The 27,822-nt window shown below is 35.4% G+C and overlaps 1 protein-coding gene across 1 annotated transcript in view; it reads right to left on the reverse strand.

The window, feature by feature from the left end:
• The window catches only part of LOC107715928 (PDZ domain-containing protein 8-like), a 43,462-nt gene that overhangs the window by 4,337 nt on the left and 11,303 nt on the right, over positions 1 to 27,822 (reverse strand). Inside the window, exons 3-6 of the mRNA XM_016522194.1 lie at positions 19,744 to 19,869; positions 17,463 to 17,565; positions 596 to 758; positions 16 to 461 (exon numbers count right to left, since the gene is read on the reverse strand). Of these exons, the coding sequence (XP_016377680.1) occupies positions 16 to 461; positions 596 to 758; positions 17,463 to 17,565; positions 19,744 to 19,869 (838 nt within the window). The remainder of the gene's footprint in view (positions 1 to 15; positions 462 to 595; positions 759 to 17,462; positions 17,566 to 19,743; positions 19,870 to 27,822) is intronic.

Raw genomic sequence — 27,822 nt, forward strand, 5'->3', positions numbered from 1 at the left:
CTTGAGAGTTGGCGCCTTTGGTGATTCTTTGGGCTGGGGTTTGAGTGGGGACTGAAGGTTCAGTCTACGGTTGAGAATTGGTGAGATGGAACCAAGGGGCTTGGCCAAGTTGGCCACAGTTTTTTTGGGACTTTGGTTTACAGAGAGCAGGAAATCCTCCTTAGTGTCAACAATGACTGGAGCTGCAGTTGATTTGGACTCAACGATTAGCTCCTCAAATTCAGAGTCATTGTCTCTGTTATCAGATATGTCCATGGTGGTTATTGGGGCTGGGTCCTCCTCGTAACCCCCAGGCTGATGAAGATAACTGGGCTCCTCCATTGGGCCTAGGGTTTCTTGGAGTGTCCCCAAGCCCACAGTAGGCACCTGGTGCCGGACTGGCCTCTCATATAAGACTATCACTCTTTCTCCAGCTTGTTTTAGCAGCTTCGGCACTTGGACAGAGGATGTCACTTTGACTCCTATGCAAATAGACATGAAGAATGATTGATGCTTTGCAAATCTATTATAAAATCTTACAAAATTGTCCATCAAATGAACTATCCACAAAGTCAAACATTCCATTTGAATAGTAAAAAGTAAATGTAAGTCTAACCTCCAATAGCAATGAGGCGATCTCCTCTCTGTAAGTCTGCCAGGGAAGCTGGGGAGTTTGGGGTGACAGTCTCTATGCTCACATGCACCGTGTCACCATCACTGGCTGGGACATGCCTGAACGTCATTCCCACGCTCCCAGATGGTCCTTTGATCACCTCAGTCTGCAACAGACAAAGAGAAACAATATCAGTTTTGCTAATAATCTTAATGAAAAGGTTGTGTAATTGAAGAAACTTGGGATTGACAATTATAATTAGATTCCAAGTAGATTTGTAAATTGTAATTGTAATCTTTTCTTTATTGCAGGTGTTGTTCTGGCATACATTACTTTAAGTCATAAGACCACCAAGTGGGACTGGATTGGAAAGAAGTTGTTAGGGGAAGCTTTTGTTACTAGCTGAGAGGAACACTAGCAGTTAAGCCAAAAGACAGTGTTTCTTAAAGCTTATCTTTTATCAGCAACAGCGGTTTATAATTAGGGCGGACAACCTACATTATGATGTGAACAAGTCAGCCTTCACTTTCTATAGAAAGCTCTCTCTTCCCATCACATCTAACAATTTTCATGGTGATAAAACAATGCTCTCTAAAACGAAGGAAGGGAGGTCTGCAATTACCGCTAATTTCACTGCAAATGTGCCACAAAGTAGCAGCTGCTGTTTCAGGGCTGGCTGCATCACAAAGCCTACATCAAAAAATCCACCTGCAGGTCCACCTGCACCTCGGGGTGACACCATACAACAACAGGTACATATAAGGAGCAAGTTAGTGTACCAAAGTGAGGAAAAATTCCACTAGATCCACCAAGAGACAAGAATGATAATCTGGACTGTATAATAGCAGCACAAATACCAGTGATTGTTTTTCATTGATCTTTCCATGATATGTCCTCTGTGCCTCCCTTGTTCTCTCTCTGTCGTCTGTGCTGGGGGTGGGCAAAAAAGACAGGATGCAGATCTAAGCTGCTGAGATGGATGACTGTAATTTTGCTTCTGTCATTTGTTATAACCCTTGAGAAGGGCACTGATTGAGTTAAACATGGGATGAAAAAACAGACAATCTACTCAAGTTGGCAAGCAGAAGACTGACATGCCCAGTTTTGACCAATGACTGTCTATAGAAACATTCAAGAACCTTCTGAAATTTCTTAGAAGGCAACTTACAAAAAACACCCAAATTCAACCGTATAAAACTATAATATTTAGTTTCAACTATAATATCTATCTATCTATCTATCCATCTATCTATCTATTATCCTTCCATGGCAACTATAAACAGATTATAGTTAGACTAGCAAACTCTATTACTATATTATGTATGTGTATATAGTCTGAATATTATATTATTAATACATCTAACCATTTAACATTGATATCTTATAGTGCTATTGCCATTGTGCCACTGATCAAACATAAAAATAATGTTTTATTTGAATATTTACTGTTTAAAATGGTCAAGTGAACATCACAAAAAATGGTTAAAACTGATTCATCAAATTATTTCAAAGCATGCTTTTTACATAATAAATTGCTTTGCCACTGAACGAAGGCATTTGTGGTAGCCTTAAGGAGTAAGAAATGAGACAAGGGGAGAACACTTGTGCCAATACTATTTGCATACATGTCAGCTAACTGAGATGCTGAAGATAAGTTTGTTTATAACAGACAAAATAAATACACATGAATCTTAATGACTGAAGGGCTGCTGTTAAACCCTCCACAGAGATGATTCATTCTGAACATTTCCTCCCTCAGGACACAACCTGATCCCACCCTTTACACGTGTCAGAGAGGGTTCGTGGGAGAAAAACAAAAGCTCCAGGCTTTTTTGAGGACACTGTTGGTCTTTTACCAGCATGTTTGGGATAATTCATTGCAACCTGTTCAAGATAGAGAAAAAAAAATGAAAGCAAAGCGTATGTAAGGAATATTCTTATTCACCACCGGTGTAATTCAGAATAAAAGTGATATTCTAGATTTAATGAGTTAAATTACTGAAACAAATACGACAAACACAGAAAACAAGACACCATTGTTTGCATGGTGGACAAAGGGCTGTTATCTAGAGATGGCTTTCATCTGATATTAACCATAACAAACACAAAAAATTACTTCCAAACATCCAGATCAAAGTCTTCTGCTACAGGAACATGTTGTACCTCAACATCAGAACTGGTTGGACCTACATTATATGATGCCTTGAGTTTAAGACTGAATGAGCAACATTTGGTCAAGTTATCTGCATAAAAGAATATGACCACAGACATAATTGCAATAAAGTCCACAACTAAATTGCAATTACAGTAGAAAACAACAGGATTTGACTTAAACCAAAAATAAATAAAACAGCAACTAGCAGAGGGTGAAAGACACACCTGCTCTTAACGTGCACCTTTGTTTTCCCACTTTTAGAACGGCAAAATTACAAGGTTTAAAGACAGAGAGAGGGAAGAAATGAAAGAGAGAAAGAAAGATTTGTCTGACACTGGAACCAAACGGCGACATTGAGCGGCAATTACAGGCGATTTCTGTAGCTGAGCAGTGGCTAAGGGGTAATTACACAACCATGGAAAGGCACAGCAGGAGGAACGCTCACACACTCACTGTGTGCGCTACTGTGTGTCTGCGTGTGTTGAGTGCAGGTAAACGGACTGCTGCCGCTCCGACTGGTACGTGAGGACGCTGTTCATGAGTCAATTTGCCGTTCGTCTCACCTCATCACCACAAGGTTCACAAATACACCCTCACATCGAGTATCAGGGAAATATAAAACAGCTTTTCAACAACAAACAAACACAGGGGGCCTGTGGGACATTTTCAGGTCAGTTCCACTGATTACAGCATAAATGTCAGAATTAACACACAATACTCACATAACAGTACACATTCAATAGAACCACGAGGAAAAACAGGCCTGCAGATGATAAAATGAAATGTCATTATTTATTCACTCACATGTCATGCCAATCACATATGACTTACTTCTGTGAAATATAAATGATGAATAATGTTCTGGTTCCCACAATGTGGAATTGGGTGAGCAAGCTCTAAAAAGGGCACAAAAAAGTATAAAAGAAAAGTACTCCACACAACTCATGCACACAATTACATGCCTTCTGAAGGCCTACATGTATTTTGTTCAGATTTGTAGTTGCCCTGCCAATATTATTTTAACATATTAGCAACATATCTTTTTTATAAAAAAAATAAATAAATAAATAAATAAAAATTTGCAATTTTAAGCAACTGTAGCTAGACATTTTGGTAGAATATATAACATAATTAACACCTTTATTCAGCAAAGATGTATTAAAATCTACCAAAAGTGACAGTAAAGTTCAAAAAATTCAAATGATCAGTGTTCTCACAAAAAATATTAAGCAGCACAACTGTTTTCAACATTCAGAATTCCTTAATTAATAGAAGGTCCAAAGAACAGCTTTTTATTTGAAATAGAAAGTTTATATAAAAGTATTTACTGTCACTTTTGGTCAATTTATTGTCTCCTTGCTGAATAAAAGCAGTGGTGTATAAAGTACCTGAAAGCCACACTCAAGTAAAAGTACAGATATCTTACCAGAAAATGACTTTGGTAGAAGTTGAAGTCACTGTTTACACAATTACATGCCTTCTGAAGGCCTACATGTATTTTGTTCAGATTTGTAGTTGCCCTGCCAATATTATTTTAACATATTAGCAACATATCTTTTTTATAAAAAAAATAAATAAATAAATAAATAAAAATTTGCAATTTTAAGCAACTGTAGCTAGACATTTTGGTAGAATATATAACATAATTAACACCTTTATTCAGCAAAGATGTATTAAAATCTACCAAAAGTGACAGTAAAGTTCAAAAAATTCAAATGATCAGTGTTCTCACAAAAAATATTAAGCAGCACAACTGTTTTCAACATTCATTGAGCAGCAAATCAGCATATTAGAATGATTTTTGAAGGATCATGTGACACTAAAGACTAGAGTAATGGTTGCTGGAAATTCAGCTTTGCCATTACAGGAATTTTTAAAAGATATTAAAATACAGAATTTACTTTATATTTTACAATATTTATGTTTTACTGTATTTTTGAGCATAAGAGACTTATTTTAAAAACATTCACGTTCTATCATAACATACAGTGGGTACAGAAAAGAATCACCCCCCTTTACAATAAATCACATTTTGAAATGAAATGAAGACAGACACAGTTTTTGTTTCATCCAGCTGTATTTACTCAGTGCAACTTATACATCCAAGTGAAAGATATAACACCAACCTGTCAGAAAAAAATAAAAATAAAATAATAATAATAATAAACAGAATCAACCAGAATGCTGTTATTAGGATGGTGAGCTGTATTGGATTTCCGCCAGACATATCGTTTGATGTTGAGGATAAATAATTCAATTTTAGTCTCATCTGCTTCAGAATCTTCAAGGTGTGTTTTGGCAAAGCTCAGTCTGAATGCATGCCCTTACCAAAAAGTACTATACCTCAAGTTTATTTTATTGTAATCAAAATGACCACAGCTTATCACAGTTGAAAGTCAAATGGTTTTGTGTGCCACTGAGAAGGTGATTAGCTAATTAAGATACCATGTCATTTTTAGGAGGGGGTGATCCTTTTTCCAGCTGTGATTCTGGTTTTCTATTTATTTATTTTTTTCTGACATGTTGGTGTTATATCTTTCACTTGGATGTTATAAGTAAATACAGCTGGATAAAACAAAAACTGTGTCTGTCTTCATTTCAGGCTGCAAAGCAACAAAATGTGATTATTTTAAAGGGGTGATTCTTTTCTGTACCCTCTGTACAATCAAATACTGAAGTTAAATAAAAATGTAAAAGATCAACAAATTTGTTTTCCATGGAAGATAGTATGTCAAATGAGGTTGGAATAACGTGAACGTGAGTAAATATTGACAAAGTAATCTTAAAAGCTTTACTCTGAATTGAAAAAAAAAGGTCACTTTATTTTAAGGTCCAATTCTCGCTATTAATTAAATATTAACTATGACTTTTGCCTCAATAAACTCCTAATTACTGCTTATTAATAGTTAGTAAAGTAGTTGTTAAGTTTAGGTATTGGGTAGGATTAGGGATGTAGAATATGGTCATGAAGAATATGTGCTTTATAAGACCTAATAAATAGCCAATATGCTACTTATATGAATGCTAATTAGCAACAAGTTATTGAGAATTGGTCCCTATACTAAAGTGTTACCAAAAAATCTTGATAACGTTACATTACTAAAGCATCTCTGATGTGGAGGGAGAGGCAAACACATGACAAAACAGCATCACATTTTGATTTCATTTACTTTTCTCGTTTTTCTCTGATGCCTCCAAAAAGAACACAAGTCTCTCTCTCGCTCACATGCACAACACAAAACATACAGCATATGCTTGGCCACCCTAATACTGCCTCTAAACGCGCACAGACATCAAATCGTACTGTGCACTCAAAGAGACAGACAGACAGATGAATAACTGCTCAGAAAAAGAAAACATGTCACACAAAATCAGCCCTACACACTCACAAACACACACATACCAGACCTAGCGCACACTCTGTACAACAAAGCGGAAGTTTTCTTCTTGTCATCAGGTGTCAGCGAGTGCATACGTGTTTGTAGGTGGTAGATGTGTTACGTGCACCGGTGTGATTGTTGACAGATGCCCACTGAAGCTATTGTACAGAACGGACAGTTGCCTTGTGTGTACACCTGTTGCTGGAGGAGTGACTGTGTGTGTTCAGCCAAACCTCCCACTCTCCATTTCTCTCGCTCTCTTTACCTCTATTTTTCCTGCTATCCATTTCATTCATCCTCCCACTCCCTTCATCCCCCACCTTTCTCTTCAACTGGCTTATATAAATCTACTCTTTTCAGAACAGACTCTCATCCTTTACCTAAGCAACACGGGCGATAATGATGGTGCCCAGCAGACAACACACAACTGATACATACTTTGCTTTACCCTTTGAATAATAAATAAATAAACAGTAAATAAACAAAAAACCATGGAAAAATGTATTTCTTTGCAGTTTGTGGTTGCTTACAAACTATTTTTTGGATCTTCAGAAGTCTTTTATGCACACCAAAGCTGCATTTATTTGATCAAATTTGCAGTAAAAAACAGTAACGTTGTGAAATATTATAATTTAAAATAACTGTTTTCTTATTTTAATATATTTAAAATGTCGTTTTTTTCTTGTGAGGGCAAAACTGAATTTTCATCAGCCATTACTCCAGTCCTTCAGAAATCTTTCTAATATGCTGAACGTTCAGAATTCCTTAATTAATAGAAGGTCCAAAGAACAGCTTTTTATTTGAAATAGAAAGTTTATATAAAACATTAAACTGTGTAAATACATCTAAATGCTATCTCAGAGGGGACATGGATGCATTTAACCTGCAGTTACAGATGGATAGATAATCTTTTGTTTTTAACATAAAACGTTGAATACTGATATTTGAAATGATTTAAAACATGAAAAAAATAGTCGAAATTGTTAATGAGTGAATCACTGAATCATTTATTCAACTGATTCGTTCAAAAAGCTGATTCATTTAATAAGTAAACACCATTGCTCAAAGACCAAAACAGTGCTGTGATCTTGGTTTGGAACTATTTTCGTTGGCAAAATTGAGCAAAAACAGACAATATTGTGTCTAAAATGTAAGTCACTTATTGCTAACTTTATTGAGCTTGTATAAAATGATTATTACATTTGTTATGCTGATATCTGCAGAAAAACGGTACTCGTTGTGTGATATAGATTGTTAACTATATTAAATTATATAAATATAAAAAGCATACAGAAGCATTTTGCCATCTACAATTTAGAATGCCTTGAATTTTGAGTTTTAATAGAATAATAATAAATCACGTGCGTGCACTCTCTGTGTGCGATTTGGTGACATACTCGATAATGTCAGATCGCACATCATTACAACAACACTTACCATATTATCGCACTCCCCAGACTCGAATTGAGTGGAAAATAACATCATCCGAGTCTAACTTGCAGACGCCAGACCACTCATTCGTCAAACCTGCTTTCCTGCAGTCAGTGTTCTTCTGACTTCTGTCTGTTTTGTAGTAAGTAACGAATATGCTTCGGGGAAATGTATTGGAGTAAAAGTATTTTAATTAGGAGATGTAGTGGAGTAAAAGTAAAAGTTGGCTGAAATATAAAAACTCAAGTAAAGTACAGATACTCCCAAAAAATACTTAAGTACTGTAACGAAGTATTATTACTTCGTTACATTACACCACTGAATAAAAGTACTAAAGGCTGGCAAACTAAAACCTTGGTTGAATCTGATTGTGATTATCTAGATCACACCTATAGCTTTCAGATCAAATGCACAGAAGTTCACTCGTGGAACACTCGTGCCACGGGGGATCATGTGATAAATCAACAGAACTAACAATGAAGGAGGAGGTTTATTTCGTCCTTTGTTGAGTGAATAAGGTGTTTGGTAAAAAGATCCATCGTCAAACAACTGTGGAATAACTCACTGGAAATGTAATGCGGTTTGACATGTTTCATGAGTGACGCAAACAGTAAGGATAGAGGCAGCAGCCTTCAGCAACTTCAGATGCATGAAGAATCACAGGGAAGCATACAGCTTTTGTATACTCTGTGTCTCCTGAGAGCCTGTTTCTCTTGAAGGTTTTTTTTTTTTTTATCTGCTAGTTTTATCCACAAGCTGAACTACAGAGGTGAGCTAATGAAATTAAGTTCGACAAGCACATTCAGACTCACTCCCATCTGGCAAAAAGAGAAAACACAAACAAAAAAGTCATGCAACAACAAAGAAATATTTCTGTAAATAATATTTAAAATACTAATTTTAGAGATGAATTAGATGATTTTGAATGAATATGAATGCAAACTTCTTGTTTTCTCCATGCAATATGGAGAAAAAGTGTGAAAACAACATTTTTAACTAGATTTTTTTGGTATGTAAAAATATAATTACATGAAACATTTTGAATGTAATTGGCCACAATAGCTGTTGAGTTGAAAAGAAGATTCCTCCGTCCTTTTAAGCCATTTCAGGGCAAATATACAAAGAGATATCATGAAAAGGCTGAAAAACATCAAGATATATATTTTTAGCTACAGTATACTGGTCAGTTCTACTCTTCAAGCATTCTGCATCTTCCTCACACACAATGGCTGAGTTCAGTGGTCAGATGCAGTAGTGAGAGCCTTCAGAGCAATGGTCAGTAATCGAATCATCTGGCACATGTCAGAGAGATTAGTGTTAGGGTATAGGGTAGCAGTCCCCGCAAGGCATGTGCACACACACACACAGCATCAGAGAGCTCTAGCGATTAATAGGTTTGTTTCAAAACAAGAAGAAAAAAGTAACAGAGACGTCAAAGAAAGGATGCTTAGATCGATCAGCTGAAGTGGATGCATAGAGGATTTTAGAAGGATCTGATTAAAACAGAAGTGAACTATAGATTTTAAAAGAACATGTTTTCTCAAATAACAAATCTTTTACTTTTACTTATACTTTTTCAATTTCACAATTTTGATAAATTTAATTTATATAATAAATCCACTCAACCATCTATCTGTCCTGGAATTAAGTATAATTCTTTATTATATTAAGTATAAAATATAATAAAGTATATATTCACACCACACAGACACACATACATACACACACATATATTAATTATCTGAAAAGAAATGTTAATATCTAATAACTTTTTTCCATGACGTAAACTTATATATTGTATATTGTAAAATTGATGTTTAGATATTATTCCAAAAGAAAATAAAAAATACTAATTAGAAAAATTGTTTTTGCAATGACCTGGCTTTCGGCTGATCAACACCATCACCTAAACTGAAATTAATGATTAATACAAAACTAATACACGTATTTGTCTTTTGAGCAATCTGTAAAGGTTCTTAATGATTTTTTCCCTTCAGAATTACAACAAAACTGCAAGGATTCATAACCTCAGATAAAGTGAAAACATTTATTCTCAATTATCCCATTAGTAACAAGGTTAAAAATTAAGCAGTGTAAATGTTATATTGAGAACTTTCAGAGCTTGATGAAAACTCAATTTCAAAATGTCTGACAGCCAAAGCTGGCAGGAAGTGAGGATAATTAAGCAGGAAGTGTTGCTGTGGATTAATGTGTTTTATATTAAGTTGCCTGATTTGAGTCACATGTGGCATAATAACTAATGGCGTGGTGGAATATTGTTAACACTGCCCTTTTCCGACACTCAGCTAATTCAATCACTCACTCTTCTTCATTTCACCCATCCTCCAATCCATGCAAATTAACAAAGCACTGCTTCACACATAGTTACATGACAATGACATGAGGTTATAATTGACAAAATCTACCATATCCAGTTCTGACTCAGAGTTTTGAGTTAGAGGGAGACAATTTGAACTAAATATAAAATATCATAAAAACCTTAACAAAAATCAACCACAAATTTGCTGATTCCAAATCAAACTTAAGTGCTAAACATATATTTTGAAAAAATGAAATAAGCCTTTATTTCTTGTAAGAAACCCTCAATCATGGGTTCAGCAAGTTGCACTAATTGCTTCTCATTTTTTCTGACGAACCTATTCCAGGACTCATTCTGATTTGCACACATTTGTTCAAAGCTGGGATGAATGCAGTTGCGTCTCATCACGGACGGGCTGAATTTTCATGTTGCCGCGACGTTTTTGTAAAAGGAGGAGGCTTTTCAGAGAGCGCAACACAAAAGGGAGTGTTGTTATGGAGACGGGGGACATTCAAAAACAAGACCCTTCTCATCCCCTCATTTGCAATTGTTCACAGAGACCAGAGCGTTCTTTAACGTCTGTCCAAGTCGGTTCCGTTTTTAGCACCTTCATTGTTATTCAGTTGCTCAGGAACTGTCCCCTCATCTACATGGATGCGCCCCCAGTTTAACCCCCACGTGCGAAAGGTAGAACGAGAATGGCCAAATGAAAGATGGAAGGGAAAATGAAGAGTCTCTCCTATCAACGCTCAAAAGCCATGTGGAGGGGGAGGGGGGGCAAGAGTGCGTCCTTATCACTCTGGCATTTTATTTGTCATTTTCATTCTCTCAGCTTAAACTGAGTCAGCTACTTAAAAGTGGAGTTTCAAATGTCCCTTTCCCATGCAATCGACAGCTGTCTGATACTGTCAAACGATTCATGGCTTTATAACACTTTCAACAGCAGCTCTATATTCAACAGGTGACATTTTGCTTCAAAGAGTGATGGACTCTGATCTAGCCTAGCACCTGGCTCTAATCTGACGGCAAGCAATTAATGCTCCTCCAAATACAGGTGTCAAACACTGTTTGTCCGTTAATATCAGTTTCAGCTGTCAGCAATGTGAACAGGAAGAAACCATTGTAGCGCTTTCCTTTAGATTACCACAAAATAAACTACTATTTACCAACCCAGCCATCAACTACAGACAATAACTGCTCCAGTAACAGAAACAGTTCTGCATCAATGCAATTAAAAAACAGAGAGACAAAGAAAGAAAGAAAGAAAGAAAGAAAGATTAGCTAAAGTTAAAGCAGGAAAGTAAAGGGAAGGAAAGTTTAGGAAAGAAAATGAAAGTTTAAGAAAAGAAATGAAAGTTTAGGAAAGGAAAGGACATTTTAGGACAGGACAGGAAAGGAAAGGAAAGGAAAGTTTAGGACAGGAAAGGAAAGGAAAGGAAAGTTTAGGACAGGAAAGGAAAGGAAAGGAAAGTTTAGGACAGGAAAGGAAAGGAAAGGAAAGTTTAGGAAAGGAAAGGAAAGTTTAGGACAGGAAAGGAAAGTTTAGGAAAGGAATGTTTAGGACAGGAAAGGAAATTTTAGGACAGGACAGGACAGGAAAGGAAAGGAAAGGAAAGTTTAGGACAGGAAAGGAAAAGGAAAGGAAAGTTTAGGACAGGAAAGGAAAGGAAAGGAAAGGAAAGTTTAGGACAGGAAAGGAAAGGAAAGGAAAGGAAAGTTTAGGAAAGGAAAGGAAAGTTTAGGACAGGAAAGGAAAGTTTAGGAAAGGAAAGGAAATGCAAAAACATTAAAGAAGAAAAAGAGGAAGGAAATAAATGCAAAGGAGTAAAAAAAAGGAAGGAAATAAGGAAATAAGGGAAGGAAAAGATGTAAATAAGGTGAAGGAGTAAAGAAAAGGAAATGAAGGAACAAGGAAAGAAAAGAAGGAAAGAAAGGGGGAAATAGGAAAGAAAAAGAAGAAAATCAGAAAGGAAATGGAAAAAGCAAGGAAGGAAATGTAGAAAAAGCAAATCAAAGCAAAGGGGAAAAAAAGTAGTTGTAAGTAAAGCTATATAATGTTAGAGCCTCACGGTCATCTCTGCAGCTCTCTCTTTCTCTCTCCAATCTTTTTATTTCCAGGAGAGGTGCCCAGCCAAGCAGAGAGCAACAATAAATTGCATAACAATGAGATTTAGCGGCAATATACTTCAGACTGCATCAAATCGTAACAGCACAGACAAAGAGCAGCTGGCCTGTCAGACACCACAGTACAAACAATAATTAACTAAAAATACAGCAGCAGCTGACTGCGGGCAATACATACTTCAGAACAAAGTTAAAGACACCTGGCCCTGACCCTGTATACTCTGCTGGGAGAAGAAGAACTGGCTGAGAGAAGTTGAGAGAAGTCAACTGGCTGAAAATCATGCTGCGCTGACTAAAGACAAGGAGGTTTCTCCATACATCGCCCTGAAAAAAATGCTGCTCTAATGGATCATGACAATTTTTACCACTTCGCAAAATAATGCTGTCCTTAAGATACAAATCTTTGCGGCTGTGAAAAGTGCGTCTGTCTGTCTCAAGACAGAAATCCATTAAATTCATCTCCAAAATATTGATTTATTAGAAATGATCCAGACTGTTACAACATTTCCGTTATCTGTTGCAACTTGCGTCATCTTTTAAATATATAAAAACTACACTATGTGCGTGTTCACATGCAGCAAGGCTCGGCCAACCATTCAGTGTGCTGCTTTTTCTGTTGTGGAGGGCGGAGCTGGGATTCATTTAGTGAAGGGGCTGGAATAACCAGCAATGAGTGTTAGCGTCTGTGGCGTTGCTAATACACCCATCAGACGCTCCGTCATGCACAGGGACGGCTGTCAAATTAGTTTGATCATCATCATTGGCACACAGAGCAAAATCAATTGGAAATATAAACTAGAAAAACAGCCTGGGAAACCCTTAATGACAGACCCTAAATTATATGTAAGACAAAAGAAAAACATATATATTATATATATATTTTTAATAACTTAAGTTTAGGTTCATGTGTCCTATGAGAAATGCTTTTATTATAAATTATCCCAAATAATATTTAATTCTATATTTATAAAATGTATATAATATTATCAATATTTATATATAAAAATATATTTATAGTTACACATTCAATTCTAAAACTTAATTTAAATTTTATTAGATACTAACACTGCATCATAGTGGCCCGAAAGCCAGTCCTCGGGTGGAGGGGGGGACTGTGATAAGATAGGGTGCTGCGGATGAAACAGACATCTTAGAGCCATTATGAGAGATGTTTGTATCTGAATAAGCTAAGATGAATAGGATCTGAACTGATATCCTGACAAAGCAGGTATACAGAGGGTTATTTGTCTTTGGTTTAAATAAGATTTAAATCTAGGAGGGCAAATGGAAACACACAAACATGGCAGCTGGATAACCCACACACCACAAATTGAAAGCAAAATTGAGTCCAAGTGTGTGTGTGTGTGTGTGTGTGTGTGTGTCTAACAGCAAACATCTGAAAAGCAAACATAACAAACACGTTATAAAAGCTATATAGACGTAACAGGACTTCAAATAGTAAACAAACTCAAATGAGCAAAATGCATGTCAGTCAACTAAAAAAATGAAGGAAAGGAAATGAAAGCCCCTGATCAGAGAGGCAACATGTTTTAAACAACGTCACGACTCTCTAAACAACGATGACGGAAACATCCCAGTGACAGAGCTAGATTCCCATAACACACACTGACATATACAACATGCACACACACACAAATAAACACTGCACACACACCCCCTGCAGCGCTCGATGGTGTTATTTGGATTGTAAGGAACTCACACAGACCATATTTTAAAAAACGAGGACATTCTGTGTTGTTCTCAGAGAAATGTCTAACACGTTTCTAAAGCATCTTGCATCTGGAATAACAACATCAGAAAATATTTCGCTGGAGCAAAAGCCTGATGACTACACAGAATCGTCCACACAGACGTTGATGTCAGGTTGTTAAGAGAAATGATCAGTCAGACATCAGAGCAGATGTGCAAATATACGTCAATTCAAACACTGAAACACTCACTCGCTGCTCTATTAGAAAAGAGCTACGTCTGTTGGCCAAAAAACTTTTCCAGCCATTTGCAAATACTGGATAAGAATTCCTTACTAATCATTTATGAATTTATTAAGAATCATTTTGCACTCTCAATTTCTAGAAAATATTTTACAGCTGATCTCACTTCAAAAATGCTAAATATTAAAAAAAAAAAAATTTTTTTATTTTTGCACTTTGTGAGTACAAACTCTACAAAATGATTCTTATTTTTGATTATTTTTTATATAATTAATTATCAATAATCTAATATATATAATTTGTAATATACATGTAATTTTAACATTATTAAACTCTCAGTAAACAGGTAAAATATATAAATGTTAAAAATCCTTCAAAATTTGATAAAAGTATTTAAAAAAAATAGTTAATTATTTTTAATTATATTTTAAATGATGTCATTTATTATATCAACTCCCCGATATTTCAAGGGATTCTAATACCACAGGAACATATGTATGTTAAAAAAAGGGTTTCTTTGCATGAACATGTCTTACGGTCTCTAACTTATCTAGATGACCACGTACACTGAGGTTTGCTGGAAATGGGCATCGGCGGGTGAGCGACTGCAGGGCGGTGCAGGTCGATGGTGAGAGCGGCTGGAACGGCAGGAGATAAGAACAAATGAAAAGACACCCAGAGGCTCAGTATCACTTACTTATTACTGATAGCGGTGTTAGCCTCTCTGCACCAGAGGCGCAAGCTAAGAAAACATGCTTTAACACTTTACAGCGTTTAGATTGTGTTAAAAAACAATCCCCCAGCATGCACACAAAGACAATATGGGTGTCACGAGTGCTACCATGCACATATTCTTTTGTGCACATACCATGGTTATACCCTGGAGTACCATGTAAATACCGTGTATATGAACCATTGTACTTATGAGCAGAGATCAGAGCACTGTTTTACATGTAAAATTAGTTTAGGATATGAGGAACGTAATATAGAGAGATGAAAAACAAAGAGAGGAAAGAGATATCCAGTGGAGTGAATAAGTAAGAGAAGGATGGGAGAACATGAGAGAGAAGAGGAAAGAAAAACAATGACCTTTTCCAGATGATATCTGTACTAATCCTGTGTTTGAGTCCCTGCTGAGGTCTCTGAATCTGGGGGTCTGGGGGAAGCTGATAAACACAGGGTGAAACTCACAGCGGCCAGTGTGCATCTGCATCTCCGTGCACAATTCTGTATTTCAAATAAACATGCCTGCATGTGTGCACATTCATATGAGTGTCTACGCAAACGCACACTTAAGCATGCATGCAGTCGTCCGAACACCGCTTGTCCTTGCTGATGGGATTGGTTAATGTAACATATGTTACATATGTAGAGTCATCAAGCATATAAACATGCTGTGTCAGTGCTGGTGCATGCCTGTTATAGTCACTCACTCTCTCTCTCTCACACACACACACACACGCACACACGCACACACGCAGGCTGGTTTATTGTGTTTCTTAATTAAGTAGAGTCTACAGCCACACACAAAGAAATATATTCTAGTTTCAGTGCAGCTGTTCATTTCAGATGTATTATTTTACTTCTAAAAATCAGATAGAGTGAATAAATAAACAGTAAATATAATAATAATAATAATAATAATAATAACTTCTATGTTATTATACATACTGTACACTATCCTTCAAACGTTTTTTTTTTTTAATAGAAATTAATACTTTTATTCAGCACAGACACATTAACTTGATCAAAGGGCACAGCAAAGACATTTATATTACAAAAGACTTCGATTTTCAAATGCTGTTCTTTCTATTCATCAAAGAATCCTGAAAAAGGTATCAATATTTCCCAAATATATTAAGCAACACAACTAATTTCATCATTGTTAATAATCAGAAATGTTTTTGAGCACCAAATAAGCATATTGTGATTATTTCTGAAGGATCATGTGACACTGAAGACTATAATGTATGTTGGAATAATTTAGGAATAATTTACATTTTAATTTTTTAAAACAGAAATCAGTTAATATAAATTGTAATAATATTTCACAATATTACAGGTTTTACTTATTTTGATCAAATAAATAGAGCAATAGTATCAACAATCACTAGGGTTATTCGGTTTTACCAAAATCTGATATCATGGTTCGAGTAATTTTCTTATATTAAAATAAGTAACTAGTATACTCCATATAACAATCAGCATCACAAAAATAAGCATCACAAATATAGTTATTTTTGTTACAAATTCAACTCAAAATCATTTTATATTGCCATGCATTTCAGGCTTTTTGGACATTCATTTCAAGTGAATTAAATACTTTACAAATGAACAGTGCTTCATCTCTTTTGATTATTTTCTTCGTCATTAGCAGCTTGTTCAGACACAAACAAAAAGATAAGATTACTCATAACAAATGAATGAGGAGTCTGGCATCAGTGCACAAACAGATCCATGTTATGCAACAACCACATTAAAAACAAAAGACTCATAGATTAATAGGTAATAGATTACAAATCGCATTGGATGGACCTTTATAAAATAGCCGATATACAAACACCTGTGAGTGGACATCAGTCGAATTCTACTTTAATTAAAGTTGTGACATCGCTTGGAAATGTAAACAACCTACTCTTTCTACACCGGATGTGAGCTTGGTGCTGGATTTAATAGGGGATGAGAGACTAAATAAAAAGACTAGAATGGAGCAATTTAAGTTGACATTTTCTGACTGCTGTCATTGACTGCTTGGTGAAGTCGCAGTTAGCAGGTAGAAAAGGAAAAGGTTTTTGCAAAATATGAATTTGTTTAAATCAATAGCAATTAGATTGTGTTTGTCCTTCCTCCAAAAGGAAGACAAACAGACATTTATAATAGAGGGAAATAGACTACAGATTTATTATGGACACAAGCCACTTCATAAAGCTGCCCATTTTGGTGGACAAGCGACAAAGAAATAAGCTGAAATGTGCCTAACCCTACAAACTAAAGCACTACCAATATTACATTTTTGTACTGAGTCTAAATAACCCCTCATAGACTCCTCATCAACTCCCACCAAAATGAATAACCTCACATATTACTGTGCCATTTCTAATAATGACCAACACATACTTCCTAAACATTCTGCCATGTTCACAGAATGTCATGTAGCATCCCCAAACAGCCCCAGGAGGAGTGAAAACATATTTTCCCCAAGTCATTTCAACCTGTACAGCTGTGCTGCACATCATTATCTCCTGTTTCTTACATTTGATTTGCCAACACTAAAATAATAGCAAAGAACTACAGTTTAATTACAGCTGGATATTTACTGTTTCATCTATCCATCCTTGACTTTTGACCTGTGCTATAGACAACAGTGTGCATGCATGTCTGCTTGTGCATGTGTATTTATTAATGCATTTCAAACATGCGTGTTTGTGCATGTGCGCAGCGCAGTAAACCTATAGTGCAGCGCCCTCAGGCAGAGAGAAACACATGCAGCAGGACATGTAAGGTGTACCTCTTTGATGGAGCTGCGAGTTTTTTCCCGCCATTCGTCAGAGCTGAGCTCTAAGGTGCAGTGAACATATGTCTCCCTTTCATATGAGCCCAGGATAAACAACCTGTAGAGAGAACACAGAAAAAGAAAAAATAGTGAAGTAATTTTCATTATTTTAAAAGTACCGGTATATTTCAGTACATTATATACTATAACTGAATTATATACAATATTACATTATATACATTATATACAATAACTGAATTGGACAAACAAAATGAAAAGGAAATAGTGTTTTAATACTGTGATCAAAAGAAATGACTAGGGCAAATTTAGCTCTGAAACCTAATCAACAGACATTCAGTTCAAATGACCGTTTATAAGCTACTACTACCATCTGCTGGCTAAACATTTTCATTACAAGCACTAAAAGAAAAGAAGCATTATGGCTATAAAAAATACATTCACACTGACTACCATTCGAAAGTTTGGGATCTGTTAGATTTAAAAAAAATTAATTAATACTTTTATACTTTTAAAAGTGACAGTAAAGACATTTGTTACAAAAGATTTCTATTTCAAATAAATGCAGTTCCGTTAAATTTTTTCATTCATCAAAACTTTGAAAATTTGTATTATATAATATCATATTAAATTAATAATATATACAATTATTTTAAATTGCAATAATATTTCACAATATTACCGTTTTATTGTATTGTTGATCAAATAAATGCAGCCTTGGTGAGCATAAGAGACTCACCAACCACATACTTTTGAATGGTAGTGTAAATGTATTACAAAATAGAAAAATATAATACTTAAGAATAGACGTAAAGATTATTAGAGCCTTTTTATGTACATAAAAGGTAAGAAGGTAAAGCCTGACCAGACTGTATTATTTGCTTTCTGTGTTTTGATTAAAAACGTGACACTTTCTCCATTAATAAATACATTTTTTTTTTTTTTTCACATTTGTAACTAAGGCAGTGATGCCAATCCTGCTGCTGGAGGGCCTCCTTCCTGCAAAGTTGAGCTCCAACTTTAACTAAACAATCCTCAACAAGCAAAACACAACTGGCCCATCAGAAGCATGACTGGTCCACTGTTGCCCTCTGGTGGTGGAAAAGCCACAGCACAGTTGAGACATAAACTGACCTGTGCAAACACACACAGGACGGCTAGGGGTAGGGTTGGTGTAGGGCAATAGAATATACGGTCTGTACAGTAGAAAAACCATTACGCCTATGGGATGTCCCCACTTTTCACAAAAACAAACCTGTGTGTGTGTGTGTGTGTGTGTACGCACACATCAGTGTTGAGTTGGGTTTGTAATTGTCAAAGGCTCTGCATTATTAATAGAAAGCCCATTACAAACACAATTGAAGTCTGTTACTAATCTGACAAAAACACAAAGACACCCAATAGTGAGAAGAATACAGCTTTTGTTGCATTGTGTGTGTGTTCTCAAACACAACAGCTTGCAACCAGACCATTTTAAATGTTATTGGCTTAGAATGTTATGGCTGTGTATGAGTTTTGTGTCCCAGAAGAATAAGAAAACAGAAACAGCAGTGTACTAACCTGAATAGACACATATAATTTCAGACTCTTTATATGAATGTTTTTGTAAGTTTTATATGTGCTACTACTTTGAACAACGTATATAAGTAAAGAGAATTAAAGAAAACAAAGGCAGGTGTAAATAAATGCACTTATCTATTGAATAGAGGCTAGCAGTACAAAATTAATTTAATATGCCTGATCTGGGATGACACTGAAAACTGCACAAGAGACACATGACACGCTGTGCTTATTCAGCTGTGCATGACAATTTCCCATATTTTTACTTTTAGATTACAATTGCCTTCATTTAATGCTCACTTAAAGTGAGCACTCCAATTCTTAAACAGTTTAACAATTAAATAACACTGCTAATATATTTAAATTTTTACCAAATCTCAAAATGAATATGAATTTTTCATACTGTACATTACAATGTTGTGATGCCTAAATTCATAATCAATAAAATAACTGGTTTTATTTTTTAGGGTTTTATTTTTAATATTATTTAGACAAAACAGCACAGAATTTTAATATCGGCCATAACATAAATAACCATCTGCTTACACTGGCCAGCATTTAAATGACAGTGCATTATTATTATTATTATTATTACTATGCCCTATTGGTACCTAATAAAGTGTACTTACTAACCTCCCATGTTTTATTTGCCCGAAAAGACAAAAAAGATTAAGTAAATATTGATTGTGTCACGCACAGCAACAGAAGTCTGCCCTACCTGCTACATTCAACAAGTGTGACACGTAGACGCCCCTCCACCAATAGTGTCTCTCGGATGGAGATGTCCAGGTCACATGATGACGCCAGCGGTGGCTGCACTTGGAAAGGAAAAAAGGGCTTGTACCTGTCGATCAAAAACAGACAAAATCATCAGACAACCAATAGTCCGCCAATAATAATGCTTGCTTTATACACATTAAGGACCAGATTTACTAAACAGGGCAATTTAGCATGACACACATTCAGATTATTTTCATAATGACCAACACAATCTACAAAGAGCACTGCAAATTACCAACTATCACAGCCATGTCAAATGGAAAATAGCTTTTTTGGGCAATAAATAATGGCATATAAATTATTGTAAATTGACAATCGCAAACTGTAGAAAATCAAGTTGCATGATTAATTTATATACCCTCCTCCCTTAAATGTCTGAAAGAGAAACTCCTACAAATGCATATGCAATAAGGTCAGATGCAAAAACTGTCCATGCCCTTTTCATTGCTAATTTTTCACTGTGACTTTAGCAAATTCTGACCGTATTTTAAGCCCAAAAGAGGGGCTGCACTGGCGCAAGCTGTTAGTAATTCTGGCCCTAAGTTCATTATTGCAAAACAGTAAGTCACGATTTGAATCGTGAGGTCAACAGGAAATGTTTGTCAAAGTCAATGGTCATTCTGGGTGTGTGTAACCCATTCACGCTACCCTTACTGGAAAAACAGTGTGTGTGTTTTGTCCTTCCACACAAAGACATGAGGGGCAGAAGAGCAGGTTCAGTTAAATCCCGCTGCAAGGATTTTAGGCCCTTTCAAATTATGCAAATCATCAAGACAGGTAGGTTTAAAGCTAAACTAAAGTGAAAACTACGATGTTAAATGTCTTAATATGATCTTAATCTTATGCCTTTGCTCAAGGTCTCACTAACACTGCTACTACTCATTACCCAGCAATTTCTATGCATTAAGTACACCTTGGCATCTCATGGTTTCTTTAAGCAGCAGAGGCACAGATCCTGTGTTTTGTTTTGTTTTATGTGAAAACTAGTAGTTTTCCTAACATATCTAGTATCCAACATAACATTAACTCAGCATGATAATCTGAGTATTATAAATTAAATCAATCAATCAAAAATTTAAAAGTTCATATAAAAATTTTAAAAGGTTAATAACCACGTCAGATAAAAAATCTTTAGGTCCTATTTTGTGCCCCCTTACATTATCAGTGTCAAAATATCCCTAATGAGTGACTTCACGTAATTCAGCTGTGAAACACCCAGACTCTGTTCCTCTTAAATCATCTGTGAAGTCACTTTTTTTCCCACGACAAAAAATGTCATGAAATGAAGAGAAACGGATCAGAAAGTCAACAAGGAAAAAACTCATCTGGAGCGTCCTTCTCTTAATTTACCTGCTCACTTAAGATGCTTTTAAAGAGTTTCCCACATATTTATTTGTGACCCTGGACCACAAAACCAGTCATAAGGGTCAACCAGGGTCACATTTAGACCAAGTATTGAACTAAATGTTTTAGAAAAGGGAGATTCTTCTTTCTTAAAGAGTTCTCTTAATTCTGGGTTCTGGAGTGTGACTGATCATCCTCTATTTGTGCCTAACTGTGTTGCAAGTATTACAAGTATTAAGAACTTTCAACACCAAGTAAGCATTTGTTTCAAAATGAAAAACTTGTCCACGTGAAAAAATGTCTATGTCATGTGTTCAATCATAACTGGCAGTCAAACCAGACTGAATATAAGGAACTTTAAAAACAGGGTGATTCCTCATGCAGAATGCAGCACTGATAAGAGCTTAGCAGCATTCCTCTGAGGAGAGTGGCCTGGTGCTATTTCAAGACTCTTTACTGCTAATAATAATCTGAGAGATTAGTGTTCCTAAACAGGAAGTGCCTTTCTCTCTCTCCATAGACAAAGCTCTCTGATTTGCCCTTGAGAGGTACAAAATATTATAAAACCCGTCAGTCTCAGAAATTGCTTCATTGGCCTTTTTCTGAAACTCCAGACAAATTGTTTTTCTGCCTTATCATCATACAAAGTGCCATGGAAACAGGCTAAGGAAGGGCCAGTTTTCAAAAGCAATCATTAGGTTTATGCATGACCCATAAAATCTTCACACTATCATTAATAGATCACAGAGGACATAAGGACTTTGTATGAATGTTTATATTTTGAGACAAAATACACAAACTGTACTGATATCTAAACATTTCAGATCTCTGAAAAACTTTAAGCATGCTGGGGGAAGTTGCCATGTCCCTGAAAAAAAAAAAAAAAAAAATCACATGCTTTCACAAAGGAGGTCAAAATGAAATGAAACACTCCTCTAAACCACACAAATAGACAAAAGGCAATTTTATTAAAATCTATGTAAACACTAATGAGGCTTTCAGAAGCAAAATCCTGAGATTAAGACATGATTTAGTGGAGTCACATGGACATAATGCTTTGTGAACAAAAAAGTCACAATCAAAAACAATTGCTCTAAATCAAAGCCTGAGATGTAATAGTGACCACTCTTATGAACTATACTACCTAAAGTGCAATTCTGTGACAACCTTGATCTTTCACGTTAAATAACTCTGTTAACCTAAAGACCCAGTTTACAACCATCTTTGATGATCCATTTACAAGTGGACAGCATTAAACATGTTTAAAACAGTGTTGGTTTTGGTAATTAAAACAAACTATTCAAACTTGTTTTTGATATAAAATAAAAATATTAAATGAAAAACGTAAGAAAATTAGAAATGTTGCCTTGAGACATTTCTAACTAAAAAAAAAACTAAAATTAAAACTGAAAATATAAAAATAAAAGGCTCATTCAAAATATGAATGAATGTCATATAAATAACACTAAAATAACAATGTTGTAAACAGGGTCCAAAATGTCTTGTGACTCAAATGGGCAGTTCAGTGATTCTACTTCCTTCCTGTTCAGACACCTCATGATGCAAAGCTCTAGGAACAAGATCCTGGTCTAGTAACACTCTCATTGTGCCCCTTCCTCCCTCTCCATTTTCCAGCTGCTTAATTGCAGGACATGACTTCAGTTTGTTCCAGAGCACACACAGGGCATGGAGCGCAGCCCTATCACTTACCACCAACACCGTTACAGCAACATAGCCAGTCTGCAGCATTAAAAATACAACACTCACTCACCTCACAGAAACATGTAATGCCTCAAGTCTGGACCTTGCAGTCTACACCAACTGTAAGCAGTTACATGCACACACATACACCAGTGTATATTAACAACAGTAATTATCTATTTCTACTTATTATGTCAATCGACTGTTCTAGTCAATGAATAAAGCAGTCTCTGTGTGGTTCCTGGTGTCGTTAGCTGAAGGAAATTCATCATGGGAAAATTACTCCATAAACCAACAACTCTTTAGTATAATAATGCACCCCAAAATAAAAATTCTGTCATCATTTATTCTCAAATCTCATCAACACTTCTGTAATTACTAGACATTTAACAATCAATGATGTTTTAGCACAACTGATGTCAAACTTGGGGTGGCATGTCTTGACACAGCTTATCCAATGTTATTTTAGTATTATTTATAAACTATTATAGTATTTATTGATATTATGAATCAATGTTTATTTTTATGTTTTCATTTTTTAATTTTAGTTTTAGTCATTTTTCATGAGTTTTCGTCATTCTTATCAGTTCTTTTTCATATTCAGCTTTAATTTACTTTTATTTCAGTTTTTAAGTAATTTTAGTACTTCAGCTTAAACATTTCAATTTTAGTCAGTTGCCAAGGCAACTTTTTTTCCCACACATAATTTTCCTCAAATATTTATATTTTATTTTACTTTATTTCAGCTTTATTCCAATTAACAAAAACATTTTTAACAGTTTTAGTTAACAATAAGAGATTTTCAGTGAATAACACCTCAAGCATAGTTGAACATAGTTGTATGGCCCACATTTATGATACTTTTCTTGTATGGTATCTATATCACTATTCTGGTCACTATATAATTTCATTGTATGGAAGAGAGCAGCTTGAACATTTTTTTTTTAAATATCTCCTTTTGTGTTGCACAGAAGAAAAAAAATCATACCGGCCTGGAATGAAATGACTGAGTAAATGATGAGAGAATGATGACATGACATAAATGTTTTTGGTAAACTATTCCTTTAAAACACTAACTCATTCTGAGGAAACTTTATGGCTCTCTTGCTATGGGAAAATTAGTAGGAAGATTGTTACCCTTGTCTTATCTTTACAATAGCATCCTGTGTACTTTTCACTATAGCATACAGAAGATATTCTTCATGGGGATGAACTTCACTGAACTGAATTGAAGAACGCTTAACCTGTATGGCAAAACGCTTCGCTGTTTAAAGTACTTTCAAGGGTTTCCAGCAGAAGTGTGAGAATACTTGCGGTAAGCAGCTCTAAGGGAAAAAGGCCAGCAAACGACTATCGACTGTGAAGGCCTTATCCTGATCACCATCTATCTTACTCTGTATTCTTGAGGTGTTAAGTGTAAGCAGTAAAAAATAAAAAACTTTTCCCATTTTAAGTCATTAATCAAATGGCACAATAATTGCATTAGATAACAGATTTCAGATTTCTGCCATATCTGCAAAATATTTCAGAAACCACAGGAAATTCCTTGGTTAACTACAAACATACACACGCGCGCATTTTAAGCAGACACACGCAAATATCCACACGCATACCTCAATTTATTCAGTTAGATTATATAAGCATATGACTGTCTTCAGTCATTTAACATAATTAACATAATGCATAATTATGATGCATAATACATTTTCAAAATGCAACTAATATATTTTTTGATAGACCATGAAACTAAATGTCAGCAAATTAGGTTTTATAGTTCTCATACATGCCTTAATCATCGGCTAACAGTCACTGGTAGAGTAAAAACAGTCTATAAGAGTTATACAATAAGAGATGCGTGCAATAAAAGTTGATGTAAGCCACACAAACACATCTGCCGTGTCTTTGACTGGAGATGTGCTGCTGACTGGATTAAAACCCACTCATATCACCAGCACCTCTCTAAATATCTCATATTCACCACAGCCAGGTCACTGAGGACAAACCAAATCAGCTTTGCTTTTATGTGCAGCAGGAAGAAATGTATGACTTTGCCAATCGGGTGAAAGCACTAGGAGCTTATCATGTGTGTTCTGCGAGCTGACTGCAAAAAAATGTGCCTGTTTTACACTGCATGTGTAAGCACTGCAGCGTAACTACACAACAAGTATTTTATTTGATAACAGCCAAAAATTACGATATAATAGTTATCAGGAAAGGGCATTTAAGAACCATTACAAACTTTGTCATAAAACATAATTTACATTAGGAATGCACAATATCAGTACCATACTGACTTTTGGCTATATCAATAATTTTTTATATTATTTATTTTTGCATGCTAATTTAACCATTAGATTACCTTCAAACACTCCTTTAATCTTAAAAAAACATTAATAATGAAAAACAATGTAACCTTTAGCAAATCTCAAAATGAATGTTAATTTTTATACTGCACATTATAATGCTGTGATTAGGGCTGTCGCGGTGAGGGAATTTCCCTTGCGGTAATTTTGAGTGGCTCGATAGTGCAAAAAGGCCAGCAAACGACTATCGACTGTGAAGGCCTTATCCTGATCACCATCTATCTTACTCTGTATTCTTGAGGTGTTAAGTGTAAGCAGTAAAAAATAAAAAACTTTTCCCATTTTAAGTCATTAATCAAATGGCACAATAATTGCATTAGATAACAGATTTCAGATTTCTGCCATATCTGCAAAATATTTCAGAAACCACAGGAAATTCCTTGGTTAACTACAAACATACACACGCGCGCATTTTAAGCAGACACACGCAAATATCCACACGCATACCTCAATTTATTCAGTTAGATTATATAAGCATATGACTGTCTTCAGTCATTTAACATAATTAACATAATGCATAATTATGATGCATAATACATTTTCAAAATGCAACTAATATATTTTTTGATAGACCATGAAACTAAATGTCAGCAAATTAGGTTTTATAGTTCTCATACATGCCTTAATCATCGGCTAACAGTCACTGGTAGAGTAAAAACAGTCTATAAGAGTTATACAATAAGAGATGCGTGCAATAAAAGTTGATGTAAGCCACACAAACACATCTGCCGTGTCTTTGACTGGAGATGTGCTGCTGACTGGATTAAAACCCACTCATATCACCAGCACCTCTCTAAATATCTCATATTCACCACAGCCAGGTCACTGAGGACAAACCAAATCAGCTTTGCTTTTATGTGCAGCAGGAAGAAATGTATGACTTTGCCAATCGGGTGAAAGCACTAGGAGCTTATCATGTGTGTTCTGCGAGCTGACTGCAAAAAAATGTGCCTGTTTTACACTGCATGTGTAAGCACTGCAGCGTAACTACACAACAAGTATTTTATTTGATAACAGCCAAAAATTACGATATAATAGTTATCAGGAAAGGGCATTTAAGAACCATTACAAACTTTGTCATAAAACATAATTTACATTAGGAATGCACAATATCAGTACCATACTGACTTTTGGCTATATCAATAATTTTTTATATTATTTATTTTTGCATGCTAATTTAACCATTAGATTACCTTCAAACACTCCTTTAATCTTAAAAAAACATTAATAATGAAAAACAATGTAACCTTTAGCAAATCTCAAAATGAATGTTAATTTTTATACTGCACATTATAATGCTGTGATGGCTAAATTTACTTGTAGTTTTTAGTGATTTTTTATTTTATTTAGACAAAATAGTACAGGCTATTTATTGATTATGAGTCACAACATTAAAATAATTATTGGATTCTATGCATAAACCAGAATTTTTATACGCAACCCTAATTTACACAAATCTATGAAGAAAAGAGAATTTTCAGGCCTTAGTAAAAAGTACAAAACAGCAGCTAAATGCATTAATATCTCTGGAAACGGTGCTTAAGAATGTTTGTATTTTCCCAGGAGTTTGTGTGATGTAATCAAATGAAAGTGATTACAAAATTTGATCATTTTCTCTAGCCTCTGATGTTCTAATCATAAAGAGAGCATGAGAGGGCAAAAATAAAGGGATTTCATCCCAGCTGAACTTTGGCCAGACTGTATTTGCTAATGCATACAGAAGGTCCTTCCCTGCAAGTTTACACTTTGAGATATGAGGATTAATCACCTCAGAGGTCAGATGAAACATGGCTGAAATGATCAAAGAGGTGCATTTTGATGTCACTGTGCCATTTGGCTTGGGACAGGTTACTATTTTTTAACATGCACTGCTGAGGCTTTCTCTAAGTCTAGAGAGAGAGAGAGAGAGAGACAGAACATGTGTATCGTGAGAGGGGGGGTTGTAAAATAACAAGTATTTGTAAGCGTGTACAAACGGAAGCACAGATGTTTTCGGAACAGCACTTACGTAAGTGGACTTAACAGACATGGAAAGAGGAAAAGAAGAGAGAATGAGATATAAGTTTCCATCATGTCGGATGGCTGACAGCAGTCAAACCCTGCTGATGATCTGAGACGGCCACAATGCACACTGCATAGTCACTGATGACGAATGTAGAACTGAGTCACTGATAGATCACTCAAGGATGTCCTTTTCGATGTGACGACGGGAGAAAGGGCACAATTAACCAAGCAAAACTTATTTCTGTCTCCTTTTCATTATATGGCTGATAATTCATAAATAGCCGAAATATTTAAATTCTAAACTATTTTGTAGGGATGCAACGATACCATTTTTTCAGAACCGCTCCGATCCGATACCAGAAATTCTGAGTATCGGCCAATTCCGATCCGATTCGATACCAGCACAGTTTTTTTTTTTAAATCAATGTAGAATTTCTATACTTCTGTGTGTTGACCTGATCATCACTCTTGTGTATGTTAAACACAATCTGCTAATTATAGACAACTTCATTTTAATGAAAAATAACAAATGAAAAAATAGATGATCATAATCTATGACAAAAAAATACTATTATAAACTAGGTTAGTGAATAATTCAGCAGCAA

Source organism: Sinocyclocheilus rhinocerous, unplaced genomic scaffold, assembly GCF_001515625.1.
Source record: "Sinocyclocheilus rhinocerous isolate Xijiao unplaced genomic scaffold, SAMN03320098_v1.1 scaffold749, whole genome shotgun sequence".
Lineage (NCBI taxonomy): Eukaryota > Metazoa > Chordata > Actinopteri > Cypriniformes > Cyprinidae > Sinocyclocheilus > Sinocyclocheilus rhinocerous.